Raw genomic sequence first — 13,408 nt, 5'->3', positions numbered from 1 at the left:
TTATAGATAATTTTTTAATTTTTAAAATCTCGTTTGACAACTCACTATTTTAGCATAAAAATTAAAAAAAATAACTAAAAAAATTAAAAAGCCAACAACTTATATCTAAAAATCAAAGATTTCTTTTCTCTCTACATTATACATATCTTTTTGTAAAACATCAAAAAATTATTCCAAACATACTAATTTTTGTACCTCATATTTTAACCAATATGAGCAAAAAACAAATCAAAAAGTTACTAATGGTGATTTTGAAGGACAATTATTATAGAATATTTTTATTTTTATTTTCAAAATGTGTGTAATGAGACCTTTCTGTGGCATAAATGGCACCCCCGCATTAGCATGCTCCACTTGCAAATCTTTACTCACTTGACCCTCCATATGCCAAAAACAGACATGGAAGCCCTATTCAAATTTCTACCATCAAAAAGGTCATAAGAGGACCGAGAAGAACCATGTTATGCTCCGAAACCTACCCAAAATAAAAAATAAAAAAAACCATTAAATAAATCCAGTATGGAACTGATTATCAATAATATTTTATTTTAAATTATTCCAAATAACTTATAAAGCAAATATGCATGAACACAATAAATATTTAATGCCACCAAACCCAAAAGTAGAGCAAAATACGATTTATATGACAATGTAATTTATAATAGCCATATTGACATTCATGCCCTCCATCACTCAACATTATAAACCTTTAAAGCTAGATGTTGGGGGTTCAAGTATATAGGCATTCAGCGGAGAAAGAGAAAACAAAGAAAACAATAAAAACAAAAGCAAAAACAAATTAAATGCCAGGTCCGACGAAAGATGGACAAGGGGAGAAATTGGTCAAATCGTCAATCACAAAAACATCAATCTTCGAACTCATGCATGTGATCTAAAAGGTAGTTGGCAGCCAGCTCCTCGTTCTTGTTGCATGCAAAGAACACCTCCAATACGAGCGCTCGATCAAAACCCATTGCCTCGAGCTGGAGAAAAAGTTAAAACGAAAAAAACCCATTGTCAACAAAAGAAAATGCCCCGACTTTTAGATTGGAAGTTGAAATGAAATAACAGTCATCTTCAAATCGAGGCTACTACCTATCACCTAAATCCATCTACAGAAATCAAGAAAATAAAAATAATAATTTGAAGCATGTACCAGACACAACGATGATTCTACTAATTTTAATAAACAATAGAATTAGTATTGCATTGAAAATTGGGGCCTCAATTGACTATAATGTCTTCAGTAAAAAAAAAACAAGAAAAAAATATATATACTTGACCACAATGTTTTGTCAAAAGAGACTCCCCATAACAAACACTTAACTGTTTGATAAATTTAGGGCTGAAAGGCTCAAAACTGAAAATTTCAGCAGTCGCTCCAGTATGTGTTACAATTAAAGAAAACCAACTCAAAAAGGGTTTCAATTCAGCTCTAAATGTACGGCTTTAATGTTTAGGGAGTAAAGTGATACTTAGTGATAGTTGAAGAGGTGTCTGGGGTGTATGTGTAATTAACATTTTCTTTTTATAAGCACATTATGGCATTATTACCGCACACTGGACATGTGGCTGGTTTCTATTCTAAGACTAAGATTGTTGAGTACTTGAAAATCAGATTCACCTCAACCAGATTGAGGTTGGGTCAACATGGCCTGAACTCAACCTGAATGAAAAGAGAGGGAAAGCAGGTCCCCTTGGGACGTGTCACAATTCTTCTAATGACTCAGTCACAACTTAACCTCCAAGCAAGGCTCGTATGTCTATAAACACTACTCTCAAAATAGATTCTATCCCATAATAGATTTACCCATAGATTTGTATCAATATATGCATGAATTGCAAATCGAATCGTGACCTGAATCGCAAACCGCAAGATTCTGAGCAAGCATCTAATACAAAATGAGTTGGACAAAAAAATGCAAATAAATAAAGTGGCTTACATAAAGGACAATTGACAAAATTAAAATTTACAAAATATTATCTAACTGGATCCAAAGTATCAATTCCAACAGATATTGGACTCGAATGAGAAAGGATTAAGAGGATCATGGACTTGATGTGAGATCAGGGATGGATATATTTCTAGGAGATCCAAAGGAGACTTCCAATGTATAGTTATGGATCCAATAGAATGAATTCATAGGTATTGGGAAAAAAACCCTATTAAAAGATCACTTCAAGACCACCACACTAAACACATCTAAATTCAAATAAAAATTAGGAAAAGGCAATACTTACACGTTCTATGGCTTCACGCTCCTCAGGTGTAACTGTTACAGACTGTGGCATTGCTGCAGCAAGCTGTCCCAGTACATTACTGATAACATATTAACAGCAAATTAGGACCGTGAACATTCATAACTAACATTTAAATGAATATAACCAACTAGAGATCATACCCCTCTCCACCTTCAACAGGTTCATTGATCAGGCGAAGAAAATCAGCCTGGTGCTCCTGAATAAGCCTCATCAGGTGAGGGTTTTGCTTCCCTAGCTCCTGAAGCATGGGCTGTCAATAAGAAGAGTAACTGAGGCTGTTTAGGGTGGGTTTTTTTCTTCTTTTTTTTTTTTCAGAAGAAAAATGAAAAATAAAATGTTCACATTTTTAAATGTTAGATGGACAAACAAAAAGACTGGCTGCAGAGTGGCGGATAAGAACCTGCAAAATTTGTGGATTGGCCTGCACCATAGCTCGCAAAGCTTGGAACTGAAATAGGAAATTGAAATGTTTATAAAGTGAGGAGGGGGGCGGAGGCAGACACACACACATGGATACTTGCACACACACAAATGCAAGCATGCATGCGCAACACACGCACAGGCACATACCTGCTGACTGTTGCGAAGAAAATCCAGTGTGCCTGCACCAGCAGCATTCGAACCCATGCTTGGCAGGCCCTGTTGTCAGAAAAATATAAGTCATCACCAAAAGAATTTACAACAAATTTTGACCTTCCCGAACCCCACAATGGTGGGAACCTTGTGCATTGGAGTGCCTTTTTTCCACCAAATAATTTACACCAAATTTGATTTAACAATAATTATGGACCAGCTACCTGGGGAAAAAGATCCAATGGATTTGCATTTGGTCCAGTTGAAGGAACCGGTGCTGGTTGTGCAGGCTGAGCCAGAGAATTTGTAGCCAGCCCACTCGCTGGGGCTGGGGCTGGGGCCACAGGTGGCACTTCAGCTTGCTCAGGGATACCCTGATATAAATATAGAATGTGAAAAATAGTTACAATCTAAATGCAAAATCACTAACCTAGAATCTCTAATCCTATTGTCAAGAGGACGTCAAAGGAGTTCATAAGCAACAAGATAAAAATATCTTAACTGATACACTTCTAATTCAGATGTGCAAATGTTATACTCAAATTCAGTAAACAACAAGTGAACCCCAATTTCAATAGTGTTCCATATAGAAAAAATAAATAGCCTGACCTCATGTTCCCAATTTAGTATACGGTATATGAACCCAAACTGCAACTTTATGACATAATAATTCCCCAACTGATGGATGTGCAAACTGCACTTCCCATTTGAAAAATAAATTCACAAAAGAGATCAAGTACAAGTAAAGACACTGACAGAATATAAATATTCAACAGCTCTCTCTGGGTTGTTGAAAGCAGCACGAAGAGCTCGAACAACAGTATCCCTATCCCAAGTCCCTCCACCCATATCAAGAATTTGCTGGACCGCTCCATCAAGGTTACTTCCAGCAACCAAATTCGATGCCGCTTGACCATAGACATTAGACTCTGGTCTGGTTGAACACACATTATTGGATTAACAAAGGTACCAATATAAGGATTGTCCAAATTAAGTAACAGACAATAAAAATCACGCTCTTCAGTCTTCACAAGTTAACCAAAGAAGAAAAATACTCACATGGCAGTAACTGTAGAGGTAGGAGCAGCAGCAGATGCAGGTGCAGGTGCAGGCGCAGGTGCAGGTACAGGCCTGTGAAGTACAGAGATGAAACATGGACAGAAAATATGTTACACAATGCAAATGAAAATGACAACGCTCAAACATTGTTTGCACATATTATGCAATGACTCAAAACTCACGCTGCCAAGGTCGCTGCAGGAACTTGCGGGGCAGCAGTAGGGAGTGGGGCACTTGTCTGTGGCACCTACATGTCAGGCAGCACAACAATTTCATGCATCTCACACAAAAATCTCAAATAAGTTTTCGAAAGTGAAAAAGGGAGGAAGCACCAAAGCCATGTACTAGGAAAACAGGCCAAAAAAAAAGAAAGAAAAATAATATATTCAAAAAGCATGGACATGCAATTCAACCTTATTTATGCTACCATGATTCAATATAAACACTTCTACATTTTCTAGAGGCTAAGCTTCCATATAACAAGCCTGGTATGGCAACAGACATTATAGTATGAGTCCTGTGACTAAGATTAATTAGCCCAATTAAAGACCAACTCATGGAGAATTTCATTCCAATAGTTTATCAAGTTCCATATGTTTCACAGAACAAGCATTACTTTTTGGTTCATCTAAATAACCATTCTAGTTGACTAAACAGAACCAAACAAAAAAACAAAGTATACCCAGTTTAATCCCCCTTAGATGGGGGTCTCGGAGGGGTAAATTGAGTACAGACCTAACTTTTGGCATTATTATACATAAAGTGGCTACCCTCATGTTTGAAGCCACAACTAAAGGTTGATAGGCTGAGTTTTAACCACTAAACTAATGGCCCCCTAAACAGAACCACACAATTGTGCGCAATGCAGTAATCCATGCACTTAGTATTTTCTTTTTTCTTTTTTCTTTTTTTTATAAATATATGTATATACAAGAAGTAGTCCATGCACTCTTTTCTCATTAGGTCAACATAAGAACTTGAAACCTAACTCCAGCCATTCCTTTCAAACACAAATTGAGCACTTTTGAGGTAAAACAGACATAATATACCATATCTAAACAGTGGTACACAGATCTCAACTTGTACATAAACCAAACAATTTGCATCAATTCACAGTTTTCTGCTCTCAAGGCAAAGTAGGGCCTGATCCTTTGGTCTCATAAAATTGGATGCTTCGGATAATTGATCAAGACCTAAGTCATCAATGCCAATCAATAAACAGCAATCATAGTTTGCAACTTCTTGTAATAGGTTGCTTTGAGTAGTAATAGAACACATCTAAGTATTTAAGAACTGCTTGTCCTTCCATGATTAAGTTCTCAAAGCAATTGAATAGTTAAGGACACTTAGAAGCAGCATACCAAGTTGAACCACTATGCCCTCTCATGAAGTAAAACTATACGAGGAAGTCCAGAAACAAATTATAAAAAACAAGTTTCAAAGTTCTGGGAAGAGTTAGTCAGAGTTAATTCGATGTTTCAGTAACTGAGAAACAAAGCAACATAAGAAAATTTGAAGATCCTAAAAAAAAAAGATCTAAGACCAAATGCTATCACAATCACTACTCTTTACCTCCTTAAACTAAATCCTACCAATTCAAGGGAGGAACAACAAACTTGGAACATATTACTTCAAACACCTACTAAATCATAAATGAAAAGACCTCTTAGTTTGACTATAAAATGATGCAGAAGCGATTTCTTTAATGAGAATATTTTAGTTTGACTATAAAAATGCCTTTCCATCAAATGCATGGAAAATAACAAACTGGAACATGGTAGTAGAGACTATTCACAACAAACTGGAAATACTTCACCAAAACTTTTCACTTCCTATGCGACTTCTCATGGTGCATGATGAGTTCACCACTTTTAAATACGATAGGTTCCACATATACATGGCATGCATTTTAAATACAAATAGGAGGAGAAGTAAAAGGGAGAAGCAAATGCAGTGATAAATAACATCTCTCTTTGTTTGAATAAGCAACAACATCAACACAAACAACATGAAAATTATTTTGTTCTTACCTTAGTTGCAGGCACAGTTGATGCGGTGGAACCTTCACTAGATGAGCCCTTATTCTGACATTGTTCAAGCACAAAATGAAAAATCAGTACCAAGCAAATAGTAAGTTTTGTTACAACTCAAAAAATATGAGTTCAACTAACACAGATTAATAAAACAAGATTAACGAGCAACACAAAAAAACAAGGGCTAATGATGACTAGTGAGCATTCTGAACCAAGGGATCATATTTCTCTTTGAAAAAATTGAATATCACGAATACCATAAAAAAGAATGCAATTCTACAGATCAAAATGATATAGATCAGTCATGGCATCACTACTATCTCAAAACACAAGGGATTTCTTTTCAAAATGAAAGCAAATTAAATAAAATGGCTACTTACCATTCGCAGATCCAATTAATTTATAGCCCTAGAGCACAACCCATATTCACATGAGGATTGGTGATTGATGAGGTTAGATACATAGCTTTGTGAAATAATTCTAGCGCTAGCTACTTGAGAGAACTGAGTTGGTTTAGTTCTGGAAGGATAGATCACATTAATAATTACACAAAGAGCACATTTCTTCTCTTAAAAGCCTCTTTCTAATACACACTTCCTCGAGCTTCATCATTTCACCGCGTATAGGTTCTAGTTGTTCATCATTTCAACCACACATGGAATAATGTAGTATCTCCAAGAAGCAAAAGTCAACTAGGCAATAGAAGCCTTGACAGATCATGAAGCTGACAGCCTTTTGCAATCTCTAAAACCAAAATTTCTGGAATTTCTTTTTAACAGGATTCTTTGGATCTCCTTCAATAGTAAAGACAGGTTGACCAAAGCGAATCCCAAAATGGTAGGGCCATCGCACTGATATCTAGGGGTGAAATCAGTTCGGTTCGGTCAGCTTTTGCATGTGGGTCGGCTTTTTACACCGACCAAACCGAACAGACCGACACAAACAGGTGAACCGCACAGGACCGGCAAGTACCTTTTCGGTCTGGTTCATTGCGGTTTACCGGTTTTGGCATTTGTTCCAAAATATATATATATGTAATGAATAATGAATATAACTTTTATTATTTATATCAATCTATCAGAAAATACATCTTGGACAACTATTAAAACATAAAAGAATTTAAAATAAAATAAAATAAAATACATCATAGCAGTTTCATAGAAACAATGGAGAGAAGAGTAGATTAGTTACTATTTGGATTTATTAGTTTCTATCAAGAAAGTGAAATCTTTTGGTTGAAACTTTAATTTGTAAAGAGTAGAAAAACAACTTAAGAAAACTCCGTAGCAGTTCATAGGAACAATCCAAAATTAAACATACACAATATTGCACTTTAAACTTCTACGTGGAATGCAGAAAAGTAATCAGAACAAAAACATATCTGTTATTGGCTATTGATAAGGCAAAAAATAATATCACAATCCCAATTTTCACCCCCCAAAGAGCAGTAAAATAAAACATAAATAAAAAAGCGGGTCAAAAATTTATTTATCACATTCTCAGATTAAGAAACCTTATTAACTGATTTAGTATTTAAAAATTAAAAAAAAAAAACCTTAGTTCAAATTACCTTTAGATCATATGAGATGTTATTCAAGGAGATCGACACTGAAGAGCTGAGACGCCGGAGAGTGATTCAAGCCACTGTCTTCTTTATGCCGGAGGCTGATTCAGGCCGAAAGTGAGAGATTGAGGATCGATCAATTAAGAGAACACAAGGTCTTGAAATCGATCGTGATTGCGTGACAGATCGAGATCAAAATCAAGAGACAAAAGATGAAAGAAGATTGAGAGAGAGAGATTGAAATGAAGAAAGAGAGAGTCTCTCAGCATCTTGGAAGTTGGAAGATGGGTTTATTGTTGATTGTTCAGAGGGTTTACTGTCTCACAGATGGACCACAACATTTTACATGGTTGGTTAAGAGGAGAACACATGGACGGCTAGATGAATATTATTTTGTTCTATGCGGTTCGGTTCAGCTTCAAATCTCCAAAACCATACACTGAACCGAATTTCAGGAAAAAAAATCCTGCACACAGACCAACTGTTTAACTGGGCAAAAAACAGACCGAAAACCGGTCGGTCTGGTCGGTGCATGCGGTCATTACTTCACCCCTACTGACATCCAATTTTCAATTTCTTCAAGTAAGCCTGATCCATTGTTGATAATACAATCCAATTTTGTATCCACGTCATCCACAATCTGGTTCGCACAATTCAAAATGTTGAACACTTTTATTCAACTATAATATTGATCCCCATATAATTTGACCTTTATATTCCAATTTTTGGAAGCCAATAAAAATGTTTATACCTAAGAGGAGATCTATATCCATGTCAGAAATAAGACTGTTGTGCCCCAACTTGCCATGTATAAATATGCTTCATGAAATTAATAAAAAACCTAGTCATCTTTTGAATGACACTAGAAGTGATTTTGCAATTAAAATTGGGAACAATGCTTTCATACTCTAGGCTTCCTAGCCTCTAATTAACCCACTTTCTTATTCTATAAGCCCACAGATGCTGCCTACATTGCTTCATTGCACCAGATTAACGTACCAATTCTTATTGACAAAACATAATGATCTCGAAGCAGTAGCATTGCAATGAGGTGCCTCCAGACACCTATCAAGGCTCACCTATGAAGCATAGACACAGACTCATAACATGGATATGGCACGACATGGACACATTGACACGGAAAATTTCAAAAAAGTAGGACACGGACAAGGTTTGGATACACCACAAATAATTATCTTAATATTATATTATCTAGGAATATATTATATTAAATAGGGTTAAATTACACTTACATCTCTTGAGGTTTGGGTTTAATACATATCACCCCTGACGTTTGGAAAATTATACTAACCACCCTGTCATTGTAATTATTTAGATGGAATGAAGACATTGAACTCATGCACTCTCTTTTCTTGCTTTGCTTTACTTCTTTTTTTTTTTTTTTCCTTTCCTTTGCTTTACTTTTTTTTTTCAACATAATTTTCTATGTTTTTTTACTAAGAGTTGTTGCTTTTTATATAAGCACAGGGATTTGTGAAATGAGGCTATTAATATAGGGGTGGGAATGTAATTTCTAGAACGTCAAGGGGTGGAATGTAATGAGACCAAACCTCAGGAGGTGTCAGTGTAATTTACCCATTATATAGTTATATATGAACATAATATATACAAAATTAAATCATTACTTTAGGTTGTACAAAGTAACTTTTGTATTAACCCTCTTATATAAATTTTTCGACTACTGGACCATACTAGTTAAAAATCAAACAAATTATAGCAAACGTATATAACTGTGACATTTGCCTCATCCTCCTTAGCCTAACACATTTATATATCTTTTTCATTTTTCATTTAATTTTGTGTGGAGCTTTTATAGGATTATTCACAATAATTATACATTTTTAACGGTATATTCAAATCCTTAACTTTGAAAATCATATGTTAGCAAATGTCCTGGAAGTGTTGGCCTCATGTTTATTTTTAGTGCAAAGCATTGCCAAGAAGTGACGAACATGTCACAAAATGAGTGTCGGACACATGTCCGAAATTAAGATTTTTATTTTTAATTGTGGATAGGGAAAAAGGGAATTGGACACGTGTCTGATAATGTCCGAGTGTCAATGTCCGACACGGACACATCACCTTCTTAGAAATGTCCGTGATTCTTAGATGCTCACATAGAAAATGCAGTCATGCCAACTTCCTCATTTGTTTTCTCCTCAAGAAGTCTATATCTAATTGCATCAAAGAACACTTAATATAGGGAACGGAAAAATGAGGAAAGAAAGTGGGCCCAATTCCCACTCTGTCCCACTAAAGTAACTCCCAACCTGTCCCATGCATGCAACACCGACAACAGGTCTGTACATTGGATCCAATTCGCCGAACTTGAAATCTCCCCTCCAATATCATCTCATTGCACTGCCTCCCAACAACAGTGACAATCAATCAAGAAATGTTTTTACAAGATTTAAAACAAGAGAAGGAATAGATGATAATATTGATTGATGATTAAGAAGGAAAGAAACTCAATTTCTGCACAATTTTTAAATTCAGCAACAGCAAGATTTAATGATAATGGCAAACAATAGTGAGGGAAACGTTAAAAGGTAGCAACACTACTAAGAACAGTGGTGTGTAGCGATAAGGCAGGCTCTTGCAAGCTCTTGCAATGACAATCCAGCTATATAAGATGTAATCAAAATCTAAATGGACAAACACAACAAAGATAGGCCCCTCATACTATAATGTGGAGGGTAATATAGATATTCTACATTTCAAAAAAAAAATGCAACAATTTATGCCTGTGAATTAACCTAGATTTTTTTTACAGCAAAATTTAACTAGGGTATTATTTGGCATTTAGGAACTAGCCAGAATTCTATAAAATCAGTTACGAAGCTGACGAAGGGCTTTTAGACCAAGGGCATTAAGCCCAACAAGAAGGCATGACGAGGCAAAGAAAAACATGCAAGACTAGATATAGAATAAAATACAGATTGTCAATGCCCTAAGAAATACAAAAGAATCATACTTCCAACATACTTCAAATGACAACAAATTTTACCTTTGCTAACATGATGACGACAAAAGTATTTTCAGCAACCTTATTTTCTTCCAATGTTGTTCCGTCTTTAAGAACCTTTCCCTGATGAATAAGCATCTGTTGTGCAGCCGGATACACATCTGCTCCTTGCACACATTCTATATTTTTCTTAACATCAGCAACCTGGAGAAGACATGATCAGTATTCAACCACACAAAATTTCAGAAACAAGCGTAACTGCAAACAAAAATAAAACACAACAGCTGCACCATGAAAATGATGAAATTGGAACAACTCAACAAAGCTTTGTCCTAACCACTTATGATGTGACAAAGTTCCAAGACTATCTTTGTTGGGAAAAGGTGGCTTGCCTTACTTCTCAAGGTCAAAAATTAGATTTTGAGAAATTCAAGTGTTTTTAGATTTAGGTTTTCATGTAATTTAGGAGTTTTATCATTAATGTATATTTGTTGATTTCTTAAGTTGTTAGGTAATCTCTTTTATGGGTGGTTACTTATAGACTTGTAGATACTTTCTTCTTGGGGAAAAATATTTTTTTGGGGGGAAAATATATTGATATCTAATGGTTTATGCCACAAATATAAAGGTTTAAATATTTTCTTCTTAAAGCGTCAAACATTTCACTACAGAAAAGGAAGCTTTCCCTCATTGAAAGTGAGATTGACATTCTTAGTTTTGCTTATTGAGCTTCTCATTTGAGCAAGTTTGTATTTTTTCTTGATTAGTCATTACTTAATTTTTCTCATAGAATATAGTTGCAAAAGGGCTCCTTTTTTCTTCTTTGCATTTTTATGATTAAATTAAACCATTTACTAGACTAAGTTTAACAAGAATCTAAGACAAGCTCTTCATATGTGTACTCCTCATATACTGATGCACAAAAAGGTGTACAAAGCACACCTAGGGCGTATGCTCATATTTTGATGTGCAAGCCTTTGAACAATATAGCCTAAAAATCAAAGCCTTGATATTTTTTTCCTTAACCTTGCCTTGAGATGGGCCTCAATAAAGCCATTTAAAACTTTAGTCCCCAAAACCTAAGTCTTCGCCAAGCACCAATCCCACTAAGGCCTCGTTTGGAAACAGGTTTTTTTAGAAACTTTTTGACTTTTTGGCTAAAATATGATGTAAAAAAAACTAGTATGTTTGGGATGACTTTTTGGCTTTTTACGAAAAGATGTGCAAAAAGTAGAGAGAAAAGGAAATTTTTGATTTTTTGGTATAGATTGTTGGCTTTTTGATTTTTTTAGTGACTTTTTGGCTTTTTGACTAAAAAAGTCACTTGCCAAACAAGGCCTAAGGAACCGACATGGAAAAGAATGATACACCAGTCGATATACTAAGGTTCACTAGTCCTGAAATGTGGTAACCATGTGGAGATGGTCTAATAATCGAGGAAGAACACATGGAGGGGTGGGACCAAGTATCAGCGCCAACAAAATGCAACAGTTCCATAGTATGTTACTCAAAGAAAGAAAGAGAGTAATGTAGGTAGACTTCAAAAGTAATAACTAAATAATGTGGTGCAATAAATCATGAAACAATGCAATCGGAGGCCATAAAAACCCAACCCAATGTAGAATTCAAAAATTAAGTACCAAAGCTTAATAGGAATCACAAATGACAGATGACGTGCAGTCCACTCACCCGACAAGGAGGGAATTTAATACTACCATGTTATTTCAGTTCACCCGCAGAATTCTGCTCCGAAGAAATCTATCTTCGGAAGTATTGAGAGAAACAAACAAAGCCAAAATAAAAACATGTATCGACCACTGAACAATGAATGCCTAAAATTATACAGAGCAAAACCGAATTCTCTTGATTGCTGATTAAAAGTAGCTACATAACAGCAAGACTACACGTCCAATTTCAAATAAGTACTAATCGCTTCACTAATAGCTTCAAACCCCCAATTTCATGAACCTACCTAAGAAAGCCAATTCAAGTTCCTAAATTGACCCAATCCCAATTCATTCAAAGCATAAGCAAAACCAAAATTCTAAATACATACATGTACACAGAACAAACGCACGTATATACAGATACACATACATGTATAGCAAAATAAAAAGGCAGGAAGTCAAGGTCTTTTCTCCAATTCAGGAACATATGAGATCACGAAGCTAATAAAAACCCTAATTTTGCATCAAAAAACGATAAAAGCAAAACCCTAGTAGACGTAAAGAGAAGAGAGAGAGAGAGCGAACCGTATCTTCAGGTTTCACTTGAATTTCGAAGTGAGTTCCTTTGAGAGTTTTGACGAAAATCTTCATTTTGAAGAGTTGTATACTCGATCTCCGGCCGATTTCTCCGGCGAGAGGCGTCTGCTCCAATCCGAATGCAGATACCTTTTGGAGTCTGGAAAGAGAAAGTACAAGTAATTGACAAAAACACCCGAAAGCGCAAGTAAGAAAGAGAATCACCTAACCTCTCTCTTTTTTTTCTCTCTCTCTCTCTCTCTCTATATATATATATATATATATATATATATATATAGGTTCTTTCTTTGGCTTTATTTTCAAAGATAGAGCGGAGGAATTCTTATTAGTGATGGGATTAATAATGAGGGAATTGATAGTGAGGAGATTAATAGTGAGAAATTATTAAATTATTTTTATATAAAATAATAAAATAAATAAAAAAATTAAACATTATATTTAAAAAAAAATTCAATATAAAAAAAATAAAAAAATTTCTAATCCTTTTACTATTTTTCTAATACCATCTCTACTTCCTCCTTACCAATCCCCCTTCCTCCTCCTTACTAATACCAAAGGATTACTAATCATCTCACTATCTCTCAAAACAAACACCTCATTCTCAATCCCCTCCTCACTGCCAAACCCAATCCCCTCTCTATAACCCCAAACAAACGGGGCCTTTGTG

General features: G+C 35.4%; 1 protein-coding gene across 1 annotated transcript; it reads right to left on the bottom strand.

Annotated features, from left to right (window-relative positions):
- Positions 1 to 623: 623 nt before the first annotated feature.
- LOC114307648 (ubiquitin receptor RAD23c) lies at positions 624 to 13,048 on the bottom strand. The gene is made up of 12 exons (XM_028253049.2): positions 12,730 to 13,048; positions 10,520 to 10,681; positions 5,925 to 5,978; positions 4,077 to 4,141; positions 3,895 to 3,966; positions 3,592 to 3,769; positions 3,060 to 3,209; positions 2,833 to 2,901; positions 2,663 to 2,710; positions 2,403 to 2,512; positions 2,242 to 2,320; positions 624 to 983 (listed from the first exon to the last, which is right to left on the bottom strand). The coding sequence occupies exons 1-12, from the start codon at positions 12,793 to 12,795 to the stop codon at positions 867 to 869; spliced, it is 1,170 nt and encodes a 389-aa protein (XP_028108850.2). The 5' UTR covers positions 12,796 to 13,048; the 3' UTR covers positions 624 to 866.
- Positions 13,049 to 13,408: the final 360 nt, after the last annotated feature.

Source organism: Camellia sinensis, chromosome 10 (genome assembly GCF_055761805.1).
Source record: "Camellia sinensis isolate YWXY chromosome 10, ASM5576180v1, whole genome shotgun sequence".
NCBI classification, from domain to species: domain Eukaryota; kingdom Viridiplantae; phylum Streptophyta; class Magnoliopsida; order Ericales; family Theaceae; genus Camellia; species Camellia sinensis.
The sequence above is the reverse complement of the archived record's forward strand: the minus strand, read 5'-3'. Positions and strand labels throughout refer to the sequence as shown.